Below are 27,735 nucleotides of genomic sequence, written 5' to 3' on the forward strand. Positions count from 1 at the left end.
CCGCTTACATGTTTGTTTTAAAGCAAGTTTTATCAACCTGTTACCGCCCTGAGGTTTCTGAGCGTAACATCCTAATGTCTTCTACAGTTTATGGGATTTTTAGTTGGTTTATCTTGTGTACAAAAAAAAAAAAAAAAAACCAAACTGAAAATAAGCTGCCTGGTCCTAGGATAAAACCACAGACTTAATGCTTTATTCTGGCAGTACTTACATAACTGAATAGGTATTTTAGCCCCTTGCTGGGGAAAGTGTTCTTTGAGCCCTCCTGTGTGAGGTGCTTGTGCAAGCACTTGCCAGCCTGCCTCTGTCTAATGAACTGCATTATTTTAAACGGTATAAATTCTAGATCTGCTGGTTCATTTTGACTGTACTCAGTTGTCGTGGTTTAACCCCGGCCAGCAACTAAACACCACGCAGCCGCTCACTCACTCCCCCCCACCCAGTGGGATGGGGGAGAAAATCGGGAAAAGAAGCAAAACCCGTGGGTTGAGATAAGAACGGTTTAATAGAACAGAAGAAACTAATAATGATAATGATAACACTAATAAAATGACAACAGCAGTAATGAAAGGATTGGAATGTACGAATGATGCGCAGTGCAATTGCTCACCACCCGCCGACCGACACCCAGCCAGTCCCCCCGAGCGGCGAATCCCTGCCCCCCCCCTTCCCCGTTCCTATACTGGATGGGACGTCACATGGTATGGAATACCCCATTGGCCAGTTTGGGTCAGGTGCCCTGGCTGTGCTTGCTGGCTGGGCATGAGAAGCTGAAAAATCCTTGACTTTAGTCTAAACACTACTGAGCAACAACTGAAAACATCAGTGTTATCAACATTCTTCGCTCTGAACTCAAAACATAGCACTGTACCAGCTACTAGGAAGACAGTTAACTCTATCCCAGCTGAAACCAGGACATCAGTTAATGCACTAGGACTGGTAACACAGGTTTCTTACCTAAAGGCAAAAATTCTGCCAGCAGAGGCAATGTGTCTAGTCTGGAATGTTTTTGGAGGTGTTAATGTTTAGCATAACTGCTAAAAATTCCCTGAGTAATGTAAGTATGTATGTGTGTGTGCAATCTTTGCATGTGTCCCTTTGTCAGCAATAAATAGCCTCCTTACCTTTAGCAGGTCTTGTGCTGCACACTGTGCTAGTGTGGAGTGGAAGTTTCTATAAACATGCCAGGAGGAGACAGATGTGCTTGCCCTATCTCCAGTGTCATTACTGCCAGCAACAAGAGCAAATACAGTCACTGAAAGGCCCTCTCTCAGGCTTGGGTGGTTCCTTGCTTCCGGTAATATTTGGTTAAGGTGTTGAAAAGAGGCTTCAGTTCTAATTAAGAGGGAAAGCTTAGGCTGCCAAAGCACTGGGGTTATTCTTATACCTGCTGGCAGAGAACAAACTAACAGTAGTTAGCTACAAGTGAACAGAGGGGAAAAACGGATACAGACAGTGTGAGAATAACTAAGCAAGAGTAAATTGAAGGATCATAATGAGTGCCATTCCCACAAGATATTGGCAGAATGGCACCAGCCTTTGGGGAGGTGGAGGGGGTATAGATGAAGGCTCAAGCTATAGTTGCTTTCCTCCCTGCCCCCCTCCTGGAAGACCAAGGAGCTATGTGAAATGCTGAATGGTTCCTCTGATGAATTCCAAGCCATCTGTGAATCTCTCTACTCCTCAACAACATTGTGGCTTGTGGAACATTAATGCAAGTAGCATGGACTAAGCATTGCTGGTTCCTGTCCCCCTTCTGGTTCCCTAGAGTTTGACGTGGTGTCCCTCACCTAGCTGGGGACCTCATTCTGCTTGTTGAGATACGAATCTTTCTGCCTTGATGGAGCAAACAATCCTTTGCCTCAAACTCCAGCAGTATGTGCCATATAGGCCGATTTCCACATGTTAGCTGATTGTCACAAGCAAAGGATTCACAGCAAAAGAATAACTCACACATTCATGTGTACACGCACACACGCTCACACACATCCAAAACCAACCTTTTGCCCTTAATGCAAGAAAGATAAATATGATTTTTACAGCCAGCCCCACACATGCTCCATCTGTTATAGTAACTACCTTAACCTCATTAATGGGCTTGTTACCAGAGCCAGTGTGACAGCAATGTGCTACTTACACAATGAGGGTTTTGTTTTTTAGTAATTCAGTTTTCATGAGATTTCTGTGACAATTGCAGAAGGCTGTGATACTGACCCATTAGCAGTTTCATGGAATTTTTCATTTATGAAACGTATTGTTCTTTCAAGCCAGCTGGGAATACAGTGAGTGAGTATCTGATTTTAGCAAATGTGTTTTGTATGTGTATGTTCCGTAACCTACATAAATCCTCTGGCTGGTCTGTCCGTACACTGGAGGTGGAGAAGTGGGGCTGCACTGATCTGGATACGCTGGTTTATTTGGCTCAAAAATGATCTTGTAGTTCTTGTAGCTGGTAGGCCTGTGGGTCGGTCCAAACACAGCTCTGCTTTGCAAGCTACACTGAAAGCAGTGGTTTTTTTGTTGAGTGTAGAAAAGTCTATTTGAGTTCAATATTAGCTCACTTCTACTAGAAGAAAGGCAAGGAGGTAGAAGTGAACTGGATCATACTTAGTGGCAGATCCTGGCTATTTTGGAATGTGAATGTTAGTTTCTACCATTTAGGTCTGCCACAGAGAGTGTCTGAAAAGCCTGTTGATGGAAATCCAGTGTTAGATTTTTGTTTCCTAAACTTGAAGAAAATCTATTGGAGCTGTGGGGAGAAGCCTTATACGTTCTTATGCCTCTCTTGCCTTTGGTTAATTCTTCACCATGTCCACTTAGGACTTAAAGATGCATGTTGTAGAAGCTTCTGTTCTGCCCTATCCCCCTACACATAAGCCTGGCTCCCTGAAAAGTTGAGGTGGACTCATAGCCCTGAGGTGGATCTGTTTTTTACTTCAGTAATTTGAATGTTGTGTTTCTCTCCCCCACCCTCTGGTCTGCACTCATGTTTGAACTCTTCTCTACAGACATGAAGCTTTCAGCCTCGCTCTGAAAGCGGGATCAGCAGGAATTCCCTGTCCACTTTTGCATCCAGGATTTAAGGTGTTCAGAAAAACACCCGCTGTCACCAACCACAGGACTGCAGGTAGCCTGCCCTCCAAGAAAGCCGTGTGCTAAGGCCACATGCTGTGTTGCAAGCAAGCTCTTGTATAGCAGAGTTAAGGAGCAGTCATTTGCACAGTTGAATTGAACAGAGCCAGTGAAGGGATGAGGACCTGCTGGGTGACACAGGTGTTGATCGGTGCCCTGGGGGCACACAGGTGGCTGCTGCCAGCATAGAAAGCAGAGTTCCCAGCCCTTGCACTCTGAGAGGGGAATTGGTTGGAGGCTGTTGTCTATGTGTCTTATCTTGGGGGTTGTTGGGTGTCTAGGGTCTTTTCTGTGTTTAATTAGCCTTAGGATTTGGGGGCAGTCAGGGTAGAATATGCCCTGCGTCAGGGTGTCATTGAGCAGCATTGGATTAGTGCACAGTGCCAAAGCAGCGTGGCTGGGCTGTCTCCTGCTGCAGTGTGCAGAGCCTGTTCTGTTGCAGCACAAGCCTCCAGTCTGGGTGCTTCCCCAGGCCACACCAGCTCCTGAGCCCTTGCTACTTGCAAACACAAGCATATAGTCTATGAAAGGACACGCAGGGTGTAAGGCACTCGGGACTGTATTTGTTGTGTGTTGAGAAGTGGGGGTGATGTTCAGCTAAAAGTGCCGGTGTTGAGCTGGGGCAGCCAAAGGCACCTCACTACCTCACTACCACTGTTCTCCCTGTCACAGGGCTGGGCTGAGGTGGTGGATGGTGTCAGGGCAAGCTGGGGTGAAGCAGTCTCCGGCTGGCATGGACCCCGACTTGGTAAGGGAGAGAGGACTGACCTCTTGCTCTAGGAACAAACCCTGAGGAAACCACTCCAGAACCAGCACCTGGGAGACCTCCCAGGGACTGTACCGGCTGGCGAGGTCTCTTGGTCCCTACAGATATAAATGGTCAGAATAGGCACTCCTCAGCTTCTGCTGAGATGTTAGTGCAGCTTGCTGTGCTGATTTCTTGCTATGTTTCTCTTAACAAAAGTAGGCAGATTCAATAATTGCTCTGTGTTCTCGCAAGGGCTTTTAAAACACTATTATCCGCTGGACTGTTTAAAAGCATTTTTTCCTTCAATAACTCTTCCCCTTCATGGGGTTTAGTTCATTTGTATTGGGATTCTTTAATTATGTGGAAATCTTCAAATAGGTGGAAATCAGTTTAGTTGATGCAGCATCAGCCAGTGGGACATGGGTAACCCTGGCTGAGGTGGGATCTGTGTTTCTGTCTCTCAGAATCAAAGCAAAAAGGACAGCAATGGTAGTGCCTCCAAAACACACTTGAAACTAATTCAGGGAAATGGAAACAGGTGCCACAAAGCAGCAGCTCAGCAAGAACCTCAGAGGCACTTCAGGTCCCATTAGCTATTTCAGCTAATAAGCTCCCCTGAGATACCTCCCTTTCTACTCCTTTGCTTTCTCACCTGATACCTGTCCATAGCTCTATAATGGCCAAGAGAATGGTTATTAATCTCCTAAGCAGAGGCCCTGACTAAGCAGTGACTCTCTGCGGTGCAAAGGAATCCGTTTGTTCAGCTACTCTTTCTTCAGAGACCAGACACAGGAATTTACACAGGCTGGTATCTGTTGACACGTTCTTCAGAAAGAACAGAAGGTGGGCTGCAGAGGAGGGCTGTGCATGGCTGCCCTCCCTGGCTGCAGGAAGCAGGGAGGGGAATGTGCTCTCCTTGCCAGCCTGAGGGGTGAATCCTGCTCTGGGGCAGTAAATGCTGCCCTCAGGGTTGACTGAATGGTCATCTCCTGCTGAGGCCAAACTGGCTGAGGCCTCCACTGCGTTTAGCTTTGCTCTTCTCTGCCTCTTGTGTTCAGCATGCTGATGAGCGCTTCCCCCTCTGCCGTCTCATCAACGTGTCAGCTGTCAAGGCATAAAGAGATCAGTATTCATTGTGCAAAATGGTTTCCAGCCTTGTGGTAGACTACAATGTTGCTGTGATTCAAATGCAGAGGAGGATGGAGAGATGTGTACAGGTGTCATTTAGGGCCAATTCATTTATTGGAATGACTCTTCTGAGCGTATCAACAAAACTAATGCCAGTGTCCTTCTTGGGAGTGTTATACCTCCAGAAAACATTACAAGGAGTGAAATGTCATGACGTTATTGCCCTTGGAGTTACCTACCTCCCCTGTGGCTGGCTTAATAGTTTAAACGACACACTGCTCCTGTCGGAGTCACCTCATCTTCAAGCCTGAATGGGGAGCAGAGCAAGCACAAGTTCTTCCTAAGACTGTTTTGGGTTTGTGTGGCAGGGTCTGGGTAGCCGTGGAGGGGCTGCATGGGTGGCTCCTGTGAGAAGCTGCTAGAAGCTTCCCAGGCTCCAATTTGCACCTGCCTCTGGCCAAGGCCAAGCCCATCAGCAACAGTGGTAGTGCCTCTGGGAGAATGTATTTAAGAGGGGAAACCTGTAGTAGGGGAGGGGAGTGGGATGTGAGAGAAACCCCTATGCAGACAGCAAGGCCAGTGAAGAAGAAGGAGGGGGAGGAGGTGATGCCCCTGCAGTCCCTGGTGAAATGGCAGCCTGTCTTCCTACAGCCCATGGAGGTGAGCAGAAGCCCACCTGCAGCCCATGGAGCAGCCCACACTGGAGCAGGGGAAGAGTGAGGAGGAAGGAGCCGCAGAGACAAGGTGGGATGAACTGACCCCAACCCCCATTCCCCGTCCCCCTGCGCCGCTGGGGGGGGAGAAGGTGGAGAAAATCGGGAGTGGAGTTGAGCTGGGAAGGAGGGAGGGGTGGGGGGAAGGTGTTCTAAGATTTGGTTTTCCTTCTCATTATCCTTGTTTTGATTTGATTGGTAGTAAATGAAATTGATGTTGTTTTTTCTCCAAGTTGAGTCTGTCTTTTGCTCATGACCATAATTGGTGAGTGATCCCTCCCTGTCCTTGTCTTGACCTATGAGCTTTTCTTTATATTTTCTCCTCCTCATCCCACGGCGATGGGGAGAGGAGCGAGCGAGCGGCCTTGTGGTGCTTTGTTGCCGGCTGGGCTGAAACCATGAGGGACTCTGTCTGATGGAAACCTCCATGGGAGTGTTTTACAGGGTTGTGTGGGAGCTGCATATCTCCCTCCTGGAAGCTCAACTGTGGCAAAGCCAAAGGTTTGTGGCTCACCAGAGCAGGGGGCTGGCGAGTCCAACATGCTGACCCCACACTGTAACTGACAGGCTTAGTGCTGCAAAGAAGACAAGTCCCTCTTGGGCTCAGGTTAAAAGTACTGACCAGAAAGGGTCATGGCCAGCTCTGGTTTCCTTTGCTCTGCTGAGCCTCATAAATAGGTGTGAGTGAAAATATGCTGTACATGGGAGCATCTGTCTGGTTCAGAGAGCTCGATGCTCCCACAAGGCTCTGTGTGGTGGGTCAGGAATGGCACCAAAGGGGCAAAAGGGTATCTGCTGCTCTCCTCATCTTTCAAGGTGACACTGCTCAGTTCATGTGGCTTTTGGAGCCTTGACCTGGCCAGGCCAGAATTTGTTCCCGGCAGATCTCATCCTGGCACTCTTCTTAGCACTGCTAGGAATGATGCATCGCCCCTTCTGACCTGCCTGCAGGCCCTAGGCACATTGTCAAGGCTTTGCCTAGCCAGATGACATCAGCCATCTGTGTTGTATACAGCCTGAAAAAGATGAATGCTCTTTCTAGTAACTCTCCTGCCTTCCCACTCAGTGCTCATTCCATAAAGTGAGAGCTGCTGCTGTCGTTGTTCTTCATTATCACTATTCATACTTATTTCAGGGTATGGAATGTGGTAGTAGAAGTATTTCCTGGGTTAGCCTCAGCACATTGCATCAGATAGTTCAGCTCTGCTTGGAAACCCGTTAATACTAGGGGTAATTCCTTTGCCCTAGACAGTACACTCTAAGGGTACACCTGGGACATGCTGTAATGTTACATGTTAATTATTTACTATGAGCAGAAAGGAACTGCGCATCATGTTCTGGGTAATAGATTTCTGGTGTCTCCTGCTGGGCTTTGTACTGTTGATATAGCAGGAGTAACAGCAAAGCCGTTGCAATAATAGCAACCACACGGAAGAAAAAAAAAAAATTCTAGAAAAAATTACATTAGGAAGAAATGACTGCTGAGAATTTATTTCTGGCTGGTCCCAAAGCATCATCACATCCTGAGGAATAAGCCACCAGAATAAATCTTGAATATAATGAGTAAACAATAGTAAAAAACCATGAGAACGTTAGGTATATTTACATCCAGATGTCAGAGTGTTTGTCACGAGCTGAACTCTTGTCTTTAGAGGCTTTTCCATGAAGAAGAACAATGTCTTTCTGACCTTTCTTACCTGCCTAATGTAGAGCAAAGCTCAGCTGTGAATTTGTATGGTGAAGGGATACTCACTTAAAGGTGTGTTACACCAGCTGCATATGCTGTCACACAGTAACATGCACTTCGCCCCACTAAAGTGCCAAAAGCATTCAGCTCGGGAAGACAGCTCTGCTGTCTGTATCAAGAGCTGCTTCAACTTTGCTGTATGAACAGGAGTGTGAGTGACTAGATGGCAAAGCTGAAACATCTTCTGTGTGGTTAGATGGGGCTGGCACTTTCAGGACCAGCCTAAGAAATTTATGACACTTGTCTGTTATCTCCAATATCTTCCCCTAATCAGCTGCCTCTCTGTCTTGCTGAACTGGAAACACAGAGTGTATTTATTGACTCCCAGCCCTCTGATCTGGTTATAAATCTCTGCCCTTTGGAGGTCACTGCCTCTCAGTTATGAGAACCTGATCTTCCCGATTCCCAGAACTGCTCTGCAGCTATCGATCTGTTGCACTGACTTGACAAACCTGAGTGAAACATGGAGATAAAATATCATCCAAATGTGAACTAGCTCCTTGAATTTCCTTTCTGGAAGGAAGACTGGCTGGGCAGAGGGTAGCCCAAAGAATAGTGGATAAATGTAAAATCCTTGGGAATCCTGCAGATTGAGATATCAAATAAAAGCAAGCTACTAGTCTCATTCATTAGAAACATAGTGTTGCACCAGGGTACAACCCACACCTACATTTTGCCTCCAGAAGGCATAAAGATTTCCCTTAGGGAGGCACCTGATTCTCTTGAGGAATGTGCAGTGTGAAAGGGCTCCTCCACTTCAGGGTAACTCCCATCCTTGCTGTAGCCTTTGCTGAGGCCCACATGGGTGGCTGTGTCCTGGCAGGGTGCTCTCAGCTCTGCTGCCTGCGACAGGGTGCCACTCTCATTGCTAGCATGCCCTGTGCTACCCTGATCACGTTACCAGCTCAGCAGGTAGTAACACGCTCACTTTCCTAGCAAGCAACCTGGAAGTGCCACTGCTCAAGAGAGAGATGAAGTTCAGGGAAAAGCTAATTAAATCCATGGAGCTTGGCTCAGTGGCCAGTGTACTGTCAGTGTGGGAGCATAGGCAATGTTCTCTGCAGGTGCAGAGAACTGTTCTCCTGATACCAGGTGCAGCCGGAGGTTACATATTTCATTGTGATCTTTCAGTCCTGGTTGTATGACTGGTTGTGAGGATGTCAAGGGGGTGAAATGTTCGTTTCTTGAACTCCACCATGATTCAGAAGTAAATACGCATCCCTGAACTCTCCCGATCAGCCACCCAAAGCTGCGAGCTGGTGCCAAGGAGATGGGCAAAGCAAGCTCAGAAGGTAAGGGAGGACTAGCCAGGGGCTGAATGAAGGTGCACTGGCCAAAGACATAGACCAATTTATTAATTATAGTATTTTTACACTCATAAATAGTAAAGGCAGCTTATACCAATGGAAGGGTTTTCCTTCACCCTCACTTCTGGGACACCAGAGGAAGTGTGCTTGCCAGGTAGCAGCAGGGCAAGGCAGGAGGGCCAGGAGCTGCCAGAACACCAAGTCTCTGGACTGCTCAGGGCATGCAAAGGCATCAGCAGAGTGGGCTGCTCTTGAGTATCTGGCCTCTCCTTAGGCAGGGAGAGCTGCCTTTCCTGGTCCTCATGCCCAGGGAGAAGGCTGGGAGGGTTGGCATTAGCCATGCAGGGGAGAGTCATCGGGGGAGATCAGGCTTTCAATCAATATATAGAATTTCTTCTACAGGCTACCTCATTGGCAGGATTGGCAGTACTCTGTATTCAGCAGCTGGAACATCAATCTGAAGCAGTAGGAAACAGGCTTTCTCTGTATGGGTACAATGTACTGCTCCTTGTCTAACTGGGCACATGGTTGTCGCTGCTAATTAAAAAGTGAGGCACCTCTCAAGGAGGATGTGGTGCCCATTATAAACGTTCACTATTGTAGAAAACCAGTCAAAGTCTAGTGAAGTTGCATGTGCTGCATTGGGCTGCAGAGATAGCTGCCTTTCCAACACATCAGGATTTCCCTCAAGCATGCAAATATCTGTGGAGGTTAAGTCTAAATTCAGATATTAAGAACTACATACGGTTTAGGTCGCTTTCTAAAGCATTTTCTTAACACACCTCCACCAGGTTCTTTTCTTGCCTCAGCTGATTTTCTAGCCAAAGCCCAGGATAGGCACACTCAAGAGCCTGACAGGTCTTCAAAGGTCCTGAGGATGTTTGTTAAAGTTGTTCAGTCTGGAAAAGCCACAACTAAATTGTGTGTTGTGACGTGTACTCCAGGACTGCTCTAATCCCAGCCAGTGCCTCCAGCTACCCTGCTTAGGCAGAGTGCCTAAATACCAGATAGCCCTGGTGTGAAGTGTTAGCAGCAAGGAGGTGATAAGGCAGGAGCATGCACATACAAGACAACAAGTATTCCCCATTCCCACAAAGCAGTTCACACAGAAGGCATATGATCTGGGACCACTGCAGATGCAGCCATCCTGGGAAGAAGGCAAGACTGGCCTTGCAGAGGTGAGTCCATGTGGGTTAGAGCCATCCCTTGCTGAAAGCAGGTTATACAGAGGTTCAGTATGTGTACTGGAGGAATGGAGTCAGCAGCAGCATTGTGGCATCTTTATATCTGAAAAAAAGCCCAGTAGGACGGCATCTTCTCCCTTGCCTAAGAGAGGGACTGCAACAGGCTCGTTTGTTCCAGCTAGAGGCAGCAATTACCCGATATGCTGCTGAAGCTGCAGCTCCGCTGCTCGGAAGATGTATGCATTGCTGAGAACAAGTCTCATCCTGACAACTATGAGGGTCTTATCACAAGCACACAAGAGCCCTGTCAACTGTCAGGTGATTATCCACATGTGTACCTGAACACTGTTCCTGACCAAAGCAGGTATTCATAGTTTAGTGCCGCCCCAGGCTGCCCTGGAAAAATGCTTATACTGATTGAATGCTAACCAGACATCTCCTTATATACACAAGCAAGGGTGGCACAGTATGCTCCCAGCAATGCTAGTATGTATAGCCTTTGCTGTAAAGCTGTGGAGGGAGGCTCCCAAGGTCCGGCAGATAAGCGGCATTCTCATCCAGGTGAGAAAGAGGCACTGTGTCCTCCTCGCTGATCTGCCGGTCAAACTCTGCCTTCAGAGTTGGCCGCTGATTATCAGGGAAGGCCAGAGAGAACAAGGCTTCAGGCTCACACACAAACTTGTACACGTAGCGCTCTCCAGCCACCTGCAGGCAAGATAGGAGACGAATGCTGCAGGCACACAGGCACCACTAGGCAATGGTCCTCAGCAGGGGCGAAGGCTTGCAAAACCATCTGGCTGCTCTAGACCATTGCCCTGAGATGTCAGAGTTGTAAACGTCTTGTGCTGTCCTCCTGCTTCTCTGCTGCTCTGGTCTCCCCTGGAACAGCTCCTCGGCAGTGGGATGCTGCCAGCTGACTCTTTGTCCAGGTAGCAACAGCATCAGCAGTCCCTGACCAGTCTGTACTGTGACGTAACTACACTCTCAGTTATCATCTCCAGTGCCCTGGATCTGGAAGAGACCATCCCTACCACATAGTACCAACCCCCAGGCAGCCTTTCTCTCACCAACAAGTCTAGACTGATTGTATGTCCTTGCAGCTGCATAAATTCCAACTCTTCTGACTGCAGATATCTACAGAAAAAGAAAGCAATCATGATTCCCCTGTTTTATTTCCCATATGTTGCCTAGATTCAGCTTCTTTACACCTTCCTCATTTAACTGCTGCAAAGAGAAGTAAGTTATGGGGAAAGAAAGCTCAGAGTGCCTGGGTAGCTCAAGTGCATTCTGTACCTGTAAGACTTCCTGTCTCAAACAAGAGAAGCATTAGTAAAGGCATAAAAACTCCACCTGTTTGCAAACTGACCTTCTGCATGATGCCTTTCTCATAATAGTAGCGAAGGGATCGGCTCAGCTTGTCATAGTTCATGGCTGGACGGTTCTTTTGGATACCCCACAGCCTGGCTACCTGTAAAATAAAGCACCAAAGTGCATGAATGTTTGTGAACCCAACCGAAGGACAAAATAACATTATCCAGCTTATTATCTTTTGAGGAACGGTACCACAAGACATACATACAAACATTTACAACATTTAAATAAAAGACACAAACAATAATTATTTAGCAGCTTTTCAACAAAAAGAGTAGAACTCAAACTGAAGCACCCTATATCAGAGAGGCATTCTCCTTGCCACTACAGAGCTCATTTTCTGTCACCACTTCTTCTCTCTCTTCAGTACTCTGAAAGCTTGACAATGCTGATGGGCTCCTTCATCCTATGCTACACTTTATCCTCAAGGATCACATTTACCAGGAGCCCAAGTATGAGGGAACACCTCCACTGAAGATCCATGTGCCCTTCTTCCTCCTACTACATGATTTTCAGCTTTGTCCATGAGACTCGGAAATCTGTTGTATGCGTATGTCAACCCATGAAAACAACTCATCTGCACTGAAAGTGCCCGTAAAGGTTGATATGTAGCAAGAACAGTGCTAAATGAGCTCTAACTGGAGCAAGATATGAACAGATATTACAGACACATCTCCCATATATTGTCAGATATCACTGGGTTTTTTGGAACATGGCAGCATTAGAAATTACACCTTAGTTAATGTCATTTTCATATAAAAATATATTTAGACTAGGACATATTTTCTTCCGGATTTTAATGAAAACTTCTGCAATTAGTAGGGTTCAAAACTCGAAACTTCAATGTCAGCCTCAAGTTCGGGGCGTGATAAGACATCACAGGTCACTGCAAGCTTGAGAGTGAAGTGTCTAGGTAAGTGTAGGCAGTGGGTAATTTGGCTCACTACATTGCTGAGACTAAACTCACAAGAAGCCTTTCTTAAACCTGATATTTGTGTCACCTGACTGTTTTGACCTCTTCTAAAAACCTTGACTTGCTGCAGGGTGTATTGAGTACTACTGGTAGGCAGGAGCCTTCACAGGGCAGGGGAAAAGCCACTTGGGAATTTGCAGCTTCAGAAACAGTGGCTACTCCCCCTGAGCCAGTAGAGAAGCTAAATGATTTCACCTCTTCTGGCTCAATGAGCTTAAACTCCATCCCTCTACCAGTCCAGGCAATGAAGTGGGAATTAGTCGGATCGTCCAATAAAGCCACAAGAAATTGCCAGAGCTGGAGAGATCCCCGTCTCTGGTATGGAGGTCCTTCCCGGTACCCTCCAGCTTCCTGCTTGATGTCTCCTGCTGAGAAGAACAAACAAGGTGTTTCTAAGGGTAATAGTGCAAAAACAGTTGCAAAAAAAAAAAAAAGCACATTTCACAAATGTTTACCTGGAATATTTCAGTTCACTTAGAGTGGCCAATTCACCAGCAGCTCTTCCAAGAAGAGCCCTGATGAACCTCACAATTAAGCCATTTATGCTAGAAGGCCTGCTTGCTGCTAAAAAAGCTCAAGAAATGGGATACCAAAAAGCCAGGTATGAACCACAGCTAACACACCTGCAAGAACACAGTGTAACGAACTATGTAGACAGTGGTCAAGTGGCTAGCAAAGATGCTGGATAACCCTATCTTACACCCAAACTGCGGGCCATTCTTTCTCCGACCTTCAAATTTTTCTGGAACAACACAGACATCATCAGTAAAGGACCTCATCTGCTTGTCATAGCTGCAGCCTGAAAGAGAAGGCAACATAGGCAGTCATAGACAAAGACAGAGTAGTACTAGAGTGCAATGCAATGCAGGGAAAAGACGACAGTCACTGAGTTTCTTACCTAATGTCTCTTCTGTATTTGAATGGCTTGGATAACTCTCAACATTTATGTACATGGAAGGACAGCCAGGAACATCTACAGAACAATCAACAAACTCGTTTAATTAAAAAGCACAGGAGGCAGGATGATCTTGCTCTCCAGAGGTGGATAGGTAAGTGCAGCTGTCTAACCAATGTCCTCTTAGGGCCCTCCTAAAGGGTTAGTGGCAGACTTATAACTTTTTATGTCTCAGCCATCCCACCACGACTTTGTCTTCATCATGTTTTCAGTCATGAATTACACTAGTAAATTTTTGTGGTACTATCACATGACGTCCTTCAGGGTAGCCAGGATAGCCAGTCAGTTCACCTATACACCACTCAGTACAAAATCTTGGACAATAGGCTAAATTTGCATGGCATCTATCCCTCATCTTAGTTTAAAATAACTACATGCTCTGCTACTGTTTTCACAGGTGAGAAGGGATTACATTTTTCCAGGGGTACTTTGATGATGTTAATGGAGAGCAGCAGCATCTGAATGTTTACTACAGACAGTGGCTCACAAATGGCATTTCAGATGTCTTAAGTCTCCCTGGCTTTTTCACATCATGTTAGGGCATTCTCACAAACAGTTGAGAAAACACAAAGGAAAAAACAGCCTGAGTTTGAAAGCAAGCGGAAAGTCTTTTCATGATCTCTGTGCAGCATATATTGTTGCCTCGGCACCGCAATTTATATCTTCTGTATCTGGTGTTTTCTGAACCCTGCACTTTCTGAATCAAAACTATTTTCCATCCACAGCTGAAATGGAAGCTGTAACTGGGAGCTTTGGAAAGATTTACCTTACGTTTCCCTCATACTCCTGTGTATAGTCATTGCTTTCAGCAGACATTTTGCTGATGCTAAGGGCAGAAGCGTACTCTGAGCTGACAGACTGTGTGTTATTACAATCGTAAACTACTCTCACAAAAAGCATTCTTCTGGGTTTGCACATTTTCTTCCCCTGTCTGGACAGAAGGACCCAGTGAAAGTGTAATATCAGCATAGCCACAGTGGTGGATTCTATACCCTCATAGAAGCTTTTTATTTATGTATTTATTTCTGCTAAAGGAAATAACTCAAAATGTCCATTAAAATACTAGGAAACCAGAAGTAACATTCCCCCTAGAAGAGGGCATTCTGATGTCAGGGTAGCAAGTTTTTTGACGGGTCTGCTGAAAAATAACATTTATTCCCTGTGGAAAAATAAGAGGATTACCTGATTGATCTGGTATCTAGAGAGCTATTTTTGGAATTATAAACTTTTTTCCTCCTGTGATCCTCTGAAATCTCTGCTATCTGCTCTGTGTGCCCTGTTTCTATGGGAAGTAGCAGGTGGAGGTTTACACTGCAAGAGACACAGAGCAGCACAATTGCACTTAGCCGAGTCAACCCAGACCCCACTCTGTGCTTACTCCTGTCCTTGGAATTGGCCAGTTTGTTGTTAGCCACCCAAGTCTCTTCAGACTGTTTTAGTTTTAGACTTTTAGATCTGTTTGTCAGAACAAAGCTTGTTTATCTTGCACGGTAAGCTCCAAAACGGGGCATCGGCTCTCTGTGACCTGCTGCAGCGAGTTTCCAGTGGGCGTCAGCTGCTGGTGAGAGACCTCAGCAGTGAAAGCTGACACCCACCAGCTGGGCTGGGAGAGCTGCTGCTTTGCCTCCATTTTGTGAATTAAATTCTTCTGCCTCCAGTCAGGGAAAAGGCACAGGGCCAGACAGTGTCGTGAGCTGCTGCTCGGGGTTGTGCAATGCAATCCCTGCACCCAGAACAGCCTTCCTCTGCCAGTGCTTGAAGGTCCCCTCCTGCTGCAGGGATCAGAGACAGTTTTTCTGTACAAGCTCCAAGATATTTGATCCCCTCCCTTCTGCTGCCATTTACAGAACATTTTCAGTATAATTTTTTCAATGCTGGCCTCACTTCTCTCCCTTTCTACAACCTACCATCTCACACATCCTCCTGAAGACAAAAAAATCCCCGTGAAACTGGGAACACTCTTTTCTCCATTTCTGATAGTGAGTGGACTAATTATGAATTTTGAGAGTCTCCCCAATGGCTACTTATTCCCTTGGAAAAAAATGCACACCTTTAATCTAGTTTGTATGGGTTTAACATCACCTTCTAGCTCCTATTTCTTGTTAAAGCTTTCCACTATCTACCAGAAAGTCCTTCTCAGAACACAGTATGGAAAGTGAATGTCCCAGCCTTCTCTTGGATGCAGTAGACAGCCAGAACTGTTTGTTTCCTGCTACACAGCCAGTTTGCCACACCACACATGCTCCTGAAGATGAAGTAGTACTGTTTCAAAGCCCAAAGACCACCAGTGATGGATGTTCACCCAGGAGGTTGCTCACCCCACCACTGATGCCTGGTTTACGCAGTCAGAAAGAGCTAGTTCTGCCTACCTGAGTCATACACGTAGTCCGCCTGCTCCTGCTTGATCACCACAGCTGCCGGGTACTGACGGCTGCTGCCCACCCGGCTTGCTTGCTCATACTGTGGGTCATGGTACTCCTGTTTGAAGCCCTGATGAGGGTACTGGAGGCAGGGCTTGGACATCTGGCGCTGGTAGGCAGTGGGGTCTTCCTGGGCCATGCCCTGGGAGGAGGGGAAGGAATGGCACATCTCCACAGGCGGCTGGTACGCAGAGCTAGAAAAGGGGAGAGGATATGGGATGGCTGCTTTCTTGGCCCTTTCATCTTGGCCCCGGTGCAGGGCTGGTTGAGGGACAGAAAATTCCTCCGCCTCAGCCTGTTGCTAGGGCTGTAGAAGCTGCACAAATAGGTGGGGCAAGGAAGGGACCCCAATGAAAGATGTTTCCAAGGGCAGCTACACAGCCCATCATTCACAGAATCTGATGGGCTTAAGGTTATAGATGTCTTCAACCCCTAGGCAGCAGTGGTGGGTCCCAGGTACTTTGGATGGGGGCAGATCCTGTGATTGCTGGAAACTGAGCACTTTAATCTGGATGCTGCAGCCCCTCCTCCCTGAATCATCGAGGAGGGCAATCCTTCTTGCCAGTGGCTGCCTCCTCCTGGCAGTAACTCACCTGTTTTCGTTGAGGTATCCACAGCTGGATGTGGAGTGGGGTGGCCCCGCAGGGGTCAGGAAGCTCTTGTCCTGTCTAGGGAACTGTTGAACCGGTGACTGTATCGGGGTTCCTGGGTTGGGGGACTTGATTCCAACTTGTCTGGGTTGATCATAGGCACTGGGACAGTCAAACAGACATTGGAGCATTACAGTTCTCCGAGAAGGACTTGTGGCAGCACCTGGGGAGAACGCGTCACAGGCAGACACGCTGTCCCTCTATGCAGCCACCGACGCCAGAAAACTCCCAGCATAAACTCCTTCCTTTCCGTTTATTGGTTGCCCCCATGCACAATAGCAATAACCCTTCAAGCAGAAAACCAGAGAAGGTGTCTGTACTGAAGAAGCCATACTATAACTCAGGCAAGTAGCTGGGAGTATGGGCAATGAATGGTGTCAGGGAGCTCCCTGCAGGACAGATTTTGGAAAGCAATGGGGAGAGAGAGGCACGTGACAGATGTCAAGACTGCTCTCAGCATCAGGACAGCTGAGGAACAGCACTAGGGAGAAGAAAAAAAGAGGCAAGCCCAGATCTACTCTACACAGGTCTGAGTTATCCAGTGCAATAAATGGCAGTCTGAGCAGGCTGCCAGGAGCTGACCCACTGGTTAATTTGTATTGCAGCATGTGTGCACTGCCCTTACCTAGCAGACAGACCAGATTGTTGTCATAACACTTCGTTGTTAAATAATGCAGTAGCACTTGATTTCCTAACAGCTCCTGTCCCTCCCCTGTGTAAGCTGTGTTACCTGGCATAAAGGCACGGCTTGCCATTGTGGTACTGGAATGGCTGCTTATGGTTGCAGGACAGTGTGGGGTCCGAGGAGGGACTCTGTGGCTCCTTTTTAATCTTAGCAGGAGGACTGTGAAAAGCTACTGTGGGAGAGAAATGAAAGACCAAGTTGACACTTCTCTTGTTTATGGAGGCATATTTTTATCAGCCAGTAAAAAGACAGTTGAGATGCCACCACCTTGTCCTAGTTCAATGGCTCCGAGACAAACAAAATACCAATATGCACAACTGTTCACTGGACTTGCCTGAGCTCTGCCCTGGATTTAGTAAGGTTTGTATGATACATCAACCTTAAAAGAGCAAATCTAAGGCAGTGTTAACATGCTCTGTGATAATCCAGAGCACTTTGAAAAGGATTTAGAGTAGGTATTTCCTAAGCTGTTCAGGGCTGGAACAGTTATTTTCTGTTATGTCATAAGCGGTAGCATGCACATACTCTATTTTTCAGGACATAAAAGCAAAGTTTTGATTTGCATCATGCAAAATGCTCTTTCATTGACGTACCTGGTAAGCATGTCTTGTGAGTAGCATTACCATGTAGCACTGCATTAAATTATAATGCATTAATATGATGACACATTGTAGATTTCCTGATAGTATTGTTTGTCCTGTAGGACAACAAATGTAAGGTTTTTGTAGACACAACTACAAAAGCTGAAGGTTTTCTGTGGGAAAATACTATTATATGTATTGCATACTGTTACAGGCTGTCACCAGGCTAACTTGCTTACGACAAGTAGTGTTTTCAGAAGCACCTAACCAATTTAGATAGCTAAAATCCCCTTTCCAAAGCAACTGCATCAGTGTTAAAGCACAGTACGAAACAGAATTCTGACTTCTAAGTCCTTGCTTTCACCGTTCGAAAAGCGAACAGTTTTGTGTTTCAAAGTTCGAAGAGCAGCTTGCAGTCCTCTCAATAGCCTCCCTTTGAAGTATCTAATTTCATTAATTGTATCAGGTTTATACTTCAGCACTCAGGAAAAAGGCCAGGCCCTTCTACAGCATACTGTGATTCCTGGGTGGAAGGCTGCCACGCTGGCACTCAGCAGCTACCCGTAAAATTTCCAAATGCATGTTTCCTTTTGTTGAATCTCTTCTATGCTGTTCCTTCTATGCATCTCTGAATGTGGGATTGGGGGAATCTCGTAACCACTCTGCTCATCCAAAACACCAGGTGACAGTACAGGAAAAAGTAAAAACGTTCCTTTTCATTTTCAGTGCACTGGTCTCTGGTCATGGCCTGATGCAGATGGGGAGGAATACTTCTGGGCTCTTCAGAATTTCATGAATAACAAATGTGGGTTGCAGTTTACAGCACCAGGAAGCAGGATGTGGGTATTGTTACTTCTTATGCTTAATTAAATCCAGCAGGGAGCAAAACTTCCTTCACTAGTTCCTTGGAAAAGCTTATCCTGGCTGAAGAACATGGTAAGCCTCTTCTACCTTTGCCTCTGGGTTCTGCTGCTGCTGTTAGGAGGTCACTAACACTTAGGAAGGAAAGAAAAGTAACCCCAGAAAGGTACATAGATCTAGGCTTGTTTTTCAAACAAGGGAAAGATCTGCCCTCCAAATCAAGACTGTAAGTTTTTAATAAGGGTAGCTTCAGTCCTTCTTCGCCAGCTTACTCCCACCTCTTCAAGCTGACACGATGCTGCTTACAAAGCCTGGGATGTTCAGAGCTGTGATTACAGTTTTAAGGATGGAAAGTAACACCCTGACCTGTTAATACCTCTATTTTTGCTGAGTTTATTTCAGGACTGACCTGAACTGTATGTGCACCAACCACGCTCAAGCCAGTTCTCCCTCACATAAAGGACTAATTGTCCCTTCAGAAGTGCTGCAGCAAGCAGCTATCGAAAGGGCTGCTCCTGTCTTTCTCAGCACAGGATATTAAGGCCACTTTCTATTGCAAACATCCCTCCCCAGAATTAATTTTCTCAGCAAGAGGGGAAAAAAAAAACCCCAAGCCTGACTCCTTTTGTCTGCCTTCAGTTTCAGCCTACACCAGAAAAGCCCATCTTTACTCTTTACATCACACCAGCACCCAAAGGGATCCAAACAGCTTGACAGAATCAATATAAATAAATAAAACAATAAGATACCAGAGCCTCATATTGTTTCTGGCTCCTACTCCTTCTCAGAGACAACTAGCTCCCACAACCAATCCTGGGGCTGCCATCAATCATAGCAGAGGGGCCTGTTCACAAACAGCTCTTGGCACTGTCCAAACCAATGGCAGGTGTGAGTGCACTGACCCAGCAGGCCTGCTCCACACCTGGGATGGATTCAGTATCCCAAGCATGACACTCCCGCATCTGTGCAAACACCCCAGGCCCAGGGAAGGGTCAAAAGAGAAAAGGGTCTTTCTATGCATGGAGCATCATCCATTTCCCTTCCGTCTGCAGCAGCTCTTTTCAGTGTATGGAGTAAGCAGATATATAGAACCCATCTAAAAATGCCAATGTGTCAGCTGAGTCTCAGGGGAAAAAAAAAAAAAAAAGCTCTGTCCAGTACACTGAACTCCATTGAAGTTTCAAGAAGTTAGATGTGCTAGGAGCAGCCAATTCTTTCCGGCCCCTAATAGCTGGAACAGGCTATCACATTACAACTGGCTTATTCATTCATTCAGAGTGAAACATGGGACCAGCCCTCTCCTCAGTTCTAGGTCAAAAAGAGGAAGAAACAAGATATATGACTCAGAGAGCAAGCCCAGCTGTGCTGCAGGGCCAAGTCCACAGAAAGGAGGTAGACAAGAACAAACAGTAAAAGTGCTTCTTTTTTGTCTTCATGGGGAAAACTGCCCTGGGCAGAGGGGTATCAGCATAGAAAGGGCACCAAAGTTGACTGCACCAGCTTTAAATGAACACGTCTACTCTCAGTTAGGTGCCATGTATAGGCCCAGGGAACGGTGAGGCATCTTCTTGTAGCTTTGACATGCCTGTCAAAAGTCAGGCTCCAGGTTCCTGCAGCTGCTTGCAACACAGAGCTATTCAGAACAGTCTGTATTCGCTTCAGGCATGTAGTCTTAGCCCAGCATCAGCTTCCAAATGAAACGGTGGCATGCTGTGAGGACCAGCTGAAGCAGGCCCAGCGTGAGAAAAGCAGAGTTGCATGGCTATTGTGTGGAAGGCTCCTATATGTACACTTGTACCTGTGCAACATTCAGCTCCTTTGTAAGATGAAGTGCTTTGACTAGTTCTCAGAGCAAACATTTGTGGTACAGTCTTTACACTCCTGTGCAAACACATGCAATTTGTTCTATGCACAGTTCCCAGGAACAGAAAGCAAGCAGGCTAGCAAGCATATCTCTTCAGGGATACTGTGCCCTCATGCTGTGGCAGGCAGCAGACAGGACCATCATCTCACAGAGGCCATGCAGGTGAGCAGAGCCCCAAGCACTCGCAGGAGACACAGCACCCATAATTCCATGTACAGTCCAATTTCTTTTGCTCTACAAGGAGTAATAGCACAAATTTTACCTTTGAGTGTCACAGTAATGCATTTTCTCAGCTATTCAGGGGTGCCTAATTATTCACACGTACAGCAACCGAAATACATGTCTGTTGAAACCACCACACAAAGACACTTTTGCGTTGTCCAGACAGTTAGCCTGGGGTTTTTGTCAGTCTCACAACAATGTACAATTAAAATGAGTACTTTAGCCTCAATGTCTGTGTGTCGCATTTCCGTATTTGTTTGGTTTAAGCGTATCCTGCCCTTCTCCCCTGAGACGTGTGATTGCCCCGATGCTACTTACAGTTTTCTGAATGAAAGTCAGGCACAAATTGCTCATCACTGTCTGGAACCTGAGCTGCCAGGGGAGGGGGGGGGGCAGAAGGAGAGGGAGAGAGAGAGAGGAGAATTAGATTTGGCACTTTGTGTTATAATTAACAGTAAGGCAGAAATAAGTCTATGCAGAAAAGATCTGAGCTTTCTGCTGCAATGCACTTTAGTGACTAAGGATAGTTTCCCTTTAGGATTAATGAATACAGTTCTTCTGCCTGCAGATTTACCCCTTAACAGCCTGCCAGTTTCTTTCTCCCTTACCTTGGAAATAAGGACAAGAGCAACTTTATTAGCTCAGGGTTCACAGTTTTCATTAGAAACATAACATGCAGGGCCTTTTAAGCATTTAGCGTAGGAAAAACAACTACCAACTGATAAATTTGGAAAGGCTATGCCAAAGTGACGAGCAGAACAGGAAGCATCTATGCCTTCATATACAATCTTTTCAGTAGCTCCAGAAGCAGCGGATAGCTTGGCACTAGTGGTATAGGCTAGAATTTGTAAATGAGCAGAAGGAGAACATTTCAGAAGAAAAAATAAAATTATCCGGTAGCAGGAGAGGGAAATGGTTAATAGTGCCTTGCATGTATGTGTGACTTCGCAAATGGGAAATGCAAGAGGAAGTGCTGGTGTAGTCATAGAGAACCTGACAGCAAACAGCTGCTCTTTCCCCACAAATCAGTGCAGTAAAGCGTATTTCTAGGCATCTGCCCTGTGGACAGCATTGTTAGTAAAACTCCAAGAATAACAGCAAGGTCTAAGATATTTGAATATTTCAAAGACTGTCTAATAAAGATATCTGAAAATCTGCAGAGGCCTCATTTACTGTGGAACAGCCTACCTCCCTGGAACAAGATGTTGCTGAATGTGGTAAGCAGTAAAATAGTTAACAACATTAGCATGTCAATGACAAGAAGCTTCACGCTTAACACCTCCTTTAGACTAACTGGTGAGACTCATGTGTGTTTGATGCCTCTTCATAACGCATGGGGTCATATTTATTCTGACTTAAATGAAAGACTAGACTTCGCAAAAGCTGTAAAGCCCACATAAATATAGAGTTTCCCACAGCATCCAAAATGGATGCACTAGAAGAATCTTTCACTATGTACTTCACAGTATGTTTTATCACTTCCTGGAGTAAGTACTTATTTTAAATTAAAATATCAGAATTCTTCTTTCTGTGATGCCTATGAAAGATGTAACAGTGGTTGGATGCTGGTATCTAGTGACGGCTGGCAGCTGTGCTGACCCTTATGACATCATTTGTGCAAACTCCTCATCTGCCTATACATAGCTGCCTGCCTTTTCTTATCTCCAGCTTAAATCATTCCGTTCACGGATCACCTACCACAATGTGGCCTTAGCCCATGTCTGAGTTGCATTGAAGCCACTGCAAAATATATAATAAAACAATAAAACGGCACAGTGGAAGAAAAAGAATTTTATTGTCCTCCTTCACCTACAGGTTGACTCAGCAAGGTACACAGGTGCATCCTTGAGAGATTATTCCAACATACAAAATCAAATGTTGTAATAGTTCAAGTGCTATTATACTATAATTCCTGTGCTGAAACAGTGTATATGTCATTAGTGCTTTTCTGATTTCACAGAGGAATCAGCTACACATAGTCTCCTCTAGCTCCTGCTTCCCTTATTTGCTGAGAAAAGCTTTAATCAACATCACCCTCGCACATTCATAGAGAGAACAATTCATTCCGATTTTCCAACTGTAAATATAATTGTGCATGCTTGCCCTGTTCTGCAAGATGATTTGTGCCTATCTTTCCTTTGCAAGAGCTATATAAGCAAGACAGAACACTACTCTTGGACAGCCTGCACACAGTCTCGAACATAGGGTTTTGTTGAAGCACATCTCACAATCACCTCCTTTAGCAATAGGACACCAAAGCAGGTGATCCAATCTGGCTTTCTCCCTGACAGCGACATCTGTATTCATTTACAAACACCTTTGCATTCTTCCCCACCACAGAAAGAAAAGGTGTTAAGGAAGCAGGAGACGCACATCATCCTGATGTACAGAACGCATTACTAATCAGAATTTAGCCTGTATTTTAATACATAGCTATTTTTTCTCCATTACTCAGAGCCTAGTTCAGATATGGCCTCAGTCCACCACCTGAGCAATCCTCTATTACCCAGAGACAGCAAATAATGTGGTAAATTCAGGTCTGACAAAGAACTAAGCTTCTGGGTGTGCCCTGGCAGAAACTGTGGGGAGAACCTTAACCATAGCACATGTCGTGTTAGAATATTTTATTACTTCTAACAATTAGTTTTAGGTCCCTTTTACTGCAAGGAAGGGAGAGCTTGCAGCAGATTATTTCACAAAATCTCTCACAAACTATTGCTGAAAGAAGTGCTGCTGCTAGTACATAACAGACAAACCTAGAGTTTTTGCTATTGCAGAGTGGACAGAAGATTGCACTCTCTCAGCTCTAAAGCAAAGGTGATGTAGTCAAAGAAAAGGGATATGTGGAATGGAAGCCCACTAATCTCAGTCACTTGAAGCTCTGCTAGACAAGACATGCCAAAAATAAACCTTAGGGAATAACACTGCATTAACAACAGGCAGTGGATTAGAATGGAACTAGCCAAGATCTTTGCACTGCAATCACTGTTCCTTAAAATAACCTGTATGACAACAAACTGGAAATATAAATGATAAAAGGTGGGGAACAGAAAGAAAAACCTTATGAAGTTCTTTTTATGAATTATCTTTAAAAAGCAACACTGTAATAGAAGAAATAATGGGGATCACATCGTATGAGCTGAGTTTGGATTTCACAGCCTACTTACTGCCTTGAGGCTAGTACTGTCTATCGCATTGCTGACAATCTCGCTAAGAGCATTACATACTAAAAGCAACAGACCACAGAAAAGATGTGAAGCAAAGGGCATGGATGGAGTGAGAGCACACAGCCTCGCTGCTGGACAGTGATACTTGCAGACAGCTACAGTCCCGTACTAGAAGGCTAAAGTGCCAGAAGAAAATTTAGATTTTTATATTCATTAACTACTTCATACAGTTACAACACAGATAGACGTTTTCTTGTTATCCTCAAACCAGCATCTGTACTTAAAATAACTGGGATACCTAATCAGACTTTTAAAGCCCAACCGCGGGCTTATTTTAGTCCCTCAGACTGCATGCATCAACATGCACCTCACTATCTCCCACACTGCTTTCAAGATCTGGAGCACCTTAACTAAAGCTTTCTGACTAAGGATACACAAAGTGCATCTCTCTCCTCCTCATAATCAGCACAGATAAACTACCTGTGCAAATTTTCTCCAAGGAAGATTTTTGTTTCTCTGAATGCCAAATCACTTTTATATTGGCTTGAAATTAGTTCCATACAGTTATCAATTGCCAGCTTCACATCATTGCATTCTAACAAATTCTGGTAAAAATGGTGTAGAGGGAAACTTTAGATTTTTAGCAACAAGGCCTAGGATTTTTCAGCATCTGTTTCTTTTAAGAGTCATCTGAATGCAGACATTATTCTTTTACCCTGCAAAGGAAAAATCAGGTGTTAATTGACACCATTAACAATATTCTAAGAAGCTAACAAAGAGATACCCCTATGAATGAAATCACACAAATATATATATCGACACATATACACACACGTGTATATGTGGTTTAAATTTGTCAACATTTTTCATACAGCTGATTGTTTGTTTTGAATTCATATTTCCAGTTTGCTTCCTTCCTAGGTTTGTTTCTCTTATTTCATAAATAACACCAAGAACTGTAAATAAAATAATAGCTAAATTTCTTAACTAAATGAGGCAGAGAATAAATAACATATTTCATATTTTCACTTTATTTTCTTTTTCTTCTGCATTGTTTAGGAAGGTACTCTTAAGTTTTCAGTGGCCTTCATCTCATGAACAAATGCTAACATATAGACATGTACAAGACATTAATGAAAACAAGTATTTTCACCATTCAGGAAAATAATTTGACATACTGGTGAATACAGAAAAACAAATGATAGTTTGCTTCAGAAGGCAATTTTTCTTGTTAAAAGTGTGGAAATGGGAGTTACTGTGGGAGAAATTAGTTCCCCATGTATGCAGTCTACAATAATAAGCTAGAATATTAAAACATTAATTGAATTTCCCAGATTTCACTTGGACTCTGACTAGGTGCTATGAGCTATACAAAAAATATATATCTGCCTATATTCTAAAAACATGCAATAGGGTTTGCATTATCATTTACTAATCACGTGTAACAGCAGATTACCTCTTTCTATACAGTGCTATGAGACGATATGTGACCTTCCCTTCACCCCAGGGTACTTATGAATTCATCCTACAAACACTCTGCTACTCACAAACAAATTTTAAGAGGTTCTATGCAAATTCTTTAGATTAGGGAGCTAAAAATATTATCAAGCATTAGAAAGCCTAAAATTGAAAGTCTACCAGGAATCAATCCTGAGGCAAACTTATCTTATTGGCAGCTCAAGATTTTTCAAGATTTAAGAGAAACCAGTCTCAAGCATGTGTACACATTCAGCAGATCTACCAGATGACCAGCAATTAATACCTCTTTTTCTGCTCTGATGTAAGTTAGGTGAGTGTTTCAATCCTGGAACAGTCTCCAGGTAATTCCTCTTGCATCCTTACAATCCTCACATTCCTGAACACTGCCTGATCAATGGCATTTCATTTCAGTTTGATGTAAACATAAAACATTTGATTCTTTTTTTCCCTTAATAATCCTGCTTCATTGTCAAATACCTTTTTGGAGGCTTAAAAAAAGAACTCTTTGACAGGACCATCCTTCACTTGTCGTAAAATTAGGGGAAATAACCCTGCTCAAAATGCCGTGCATATTTTTATATTATTATTGCTAAATATTTGTTAAGTACTTATATCACAGCAAGTACTTTTATATTTATCAAGAGTCTGTACTTGAGAATACGTTTTAAATTGTCTAGAAAATGGACCATTTGTAGTACTGGAATTAGAGCAAATTCACCATTCTGTTTAAAACTAGTTTCACTTGGAATTAACGGGACTCCCTGGGATTTGAAGTTTTCTCTTCCTTGAAGTCAAAAGGCAAAACAATTTAGACACCAAACTGAACGGTGTGTAAATTCCAGGACGGTCCCTTCAAAAAATTATCTTAAAAAAGAAAAAAAAGAAGAGAAGCAGTTTGTTCCCCAAATTAAAAGAATAGTTTATTGTTTGTTTAGGGTTAATATCAACGCTCCGGCAACCAACAAAGATAAGTGACAAATTAGCATAAAATCGAACCAGTTACAAGTAGCCTGAAACGAAAATTGTAATCAGGAAAGCAGGCCAACTGCCAAGCTCCATTCATAAGCAAATACCCAGCACAATAGTGTGATTCGTGCGTCTTCGTTTACACAAGCCAGAGGTTGGCAAGTCTGAAAAAAATACTTCATGTTTGGAGCTAGGCAAACAAAGCCAAGGAGCAGTACAAACACCAAAAGACAAACAACTGAAAGAGGAACAAAACGAAACAGAGCAAGGGGAAGGAGCCTACCTTCTGTCAGCCAAGTCTCCTGGAACTGGCTCAAGTCCTGGAAGAGGTCTGCATGAGAAGCGAGAGGTCTCCTCAGCAGAGCGCTGGGCAGGGACAGCGGGATGCTCCGGCCACGGAGGTGCCGGGCGGGACACGGAGGTGCCGGGCGGGACGCTGGGGTGGGGGCGGAGGCGCAGGGGGAGGACCTGCTCCCTGCCCAGGAGCCTTCACCGTCCCCATCCGTCCCTCCACACACACCCCCCCCCGCCCCCCTTACCTTCCGAATCCAGCGCCGGCGGCAAGGCCGGCTCCGCGGGTCTCTTCCCAGCGCCCATCAGAGCTCCGCCACCGGGAGCCGCCGGGCCCGGCGGCTGCTGCGGAAGGAGCAAGATCAGCGCGGGGTCCCTGACCGGAGCGGGCCCCGGCCCAGACCCCCCCCCGCCGCCTCCCGGCGGAGGCGCCACGCACCTGCGGGAAGGTGAACGGCACCTGCTGATCCAGGTACCCCTTCATCCCGCCGCCCGGGCGCGGGGCTACCGGCTCACGGCGGGCTCCTGGGGAAGGCGCAGGGGGAGGTGGCTGCGGGGCGGCCCCGGGGGCGGCCCCGGGGGGCGGCGGCCGCCACCTGCCGAGGTCAGCGGCCGCGGCGGGACAGCCCAGCCGGCGGCGGGCGGGCGGGCAGCGCGGTCGGCGCGGCTCCCCGGCCCTCCGGCAGCCCGGCAGAGGCGGCGATCGCGCCGCAGTCGCCGAAACTTGGGGAACCGAGCCCGCTGGCTCCCAGCCGGGACGACCGCCCGCCGCCCCGGGACAGCCGCCCCCGCCCCGGCGGGTCCCCGTCCCTCGCCCGGCGGCGGCTGGCGGCCCACGCGGAGCCCGGAGCAGCCCCGCCCCGCCCGGGCGGTCAGGCCGCTGCGGGCCCGGGGGCGGCCTCCCATTGGTGCATCGCCTCGCTCGCTGCCTCGGCTCGCCCGCTCCTTTGTTTCATCGAATTTGTGAATGAAGCGCTGGGTCGGGACACGCCCGCCAATCCCAGCTCTTTTTGGCCCTCACCCAGTGAAAAGTGGGAGTAGCTTTAGCCTTCAGGGCCAATCAGATCGCGGTCCTCTGGTATTCATTCAAGGACGGAGCTCCCATTCATAAAAAAAACCTTCCGAAGTTCATTCACTAGAGGCTGCAAAGGCGCTCCAACTGTGCCTACTGTGCATGGCAGAAGTATGCTTAGCCTGCACTTTCAGACTCCCACCCAGTGTGGCACACGACCAGGCCTGCCCGTTCTCACGCACACTGCACTCATTTTAAAACAGTCGTCAGGTACGTTCA

General features: G+C 46.0%; 1 protein-coding gene and 1 long non-coding RNA gene across 4 annotated transcripts in view; one reads left to right on the forward strand and one right to left on the reverse strand.

The window, feature by feature from the left end:
• Positions 1 to 7,180: 7,180 nt before the first annotated feature.
• On the reverse strand, positions 7,181 to 27,436 carry ETV4 (ETS variant transcription factor 4). Of its 3 annotated transcripts, none has more exons than XM_052785601.1 (12): positions 26,884 to 27,418; positions 26,693 to 26,789; positions 26,437 to 26,484; positions 20,860 to 20,913; positions 17,059 to 17,185; positions 16,272 to 16,430; positions 15,628 to 15,872; positions 13,202 to 13,276; positions 13,034 to 13,102; positions 12,499 to 12,671; positions 11,326 to 11,427; positions 7,181 to 10,664 (listed from the first exon to the last, which is right to left on the reverse strand). In XM_052785601.1, exons 1-12 carry the CDS (start codon positions 26,926 to 26,928, stop codon positions 10,443 to 10,445), a joined length of 1,416 nt encoding a protein of 471 aa, XP_052641561.1. In that variant the 5' UTR covers positions 26,929 to 27,418; the 3' UTR covers positions 7,181 to 10,442. The 3 variants fall into 3 exon arrangements, 2 of the variants coding, with proteins under 2 accessions (XP_052641561.1, XP_052641562.1); XM_052785602.1 differs by having other exon boundaries at positions 12,499 to 12,668; positions 26,884 to 27,416; XR_008234878.1 differs by having other exon boundaries at positions 10,583 to 10,664; positions 12,499 to 12,668; positions 12,927 to 13,102; positions 26,884 to 27,436.
• LOC128141048 (uncharacterized) overlaps positions 26,725 to 27,735 on the forward strand; it is a 40,857-nt gene continuing 39,846 nt past the window's right edge. The window contains exon 1 of the long non-coding RNA XR_008234879.1: positions 26,725 to 26,916. This is a non-coding gene — a long non-coding RNA (uncharacterized LOC128141048). The remainder of the gene's footprint in view (positions 26,917 to 27,735) is intronic.

This window comes from Harpia harpyja, chromosome 4 (genome assembly GCF_026419915.1).
Source record: "Harpia harpyja isolate bHarHar1 chromosome 4, bHarHar1 primary haplotype, whole genome shotgun sequence".
Lineage (NCBI taxonomy): Eukaryota > Metazoa > Chordata > Aves > Accipitriformes > Accipitridae > Harpia > Harpia harpyja.

Excerpts from the sequence above, each read along its gene's own strand:
- ETV4 (XM_052785601.1), bottom strand. The coding sequence starts at position 26,928 with ATGAAGGGGTACCTGGATCAGCAGGTGCCGTTCACCTTCCCGCAG. Across the intron at positions 17,186-20,859 it reads TGACTTTCATTCAGAAAACT|TAGCTTTTCACAGTCCTCCT; the intron begins GTAAGTAGCATC and ends TCTCTCCCACAG. Across the intron at positions 13,103-13,201 it reads AAATACAGAAGAGACATTAG|GCTGCAGCTATGACAAGCAG; the intron begins GTAAGAAACTCA and ends CTTCTCTTTCAG.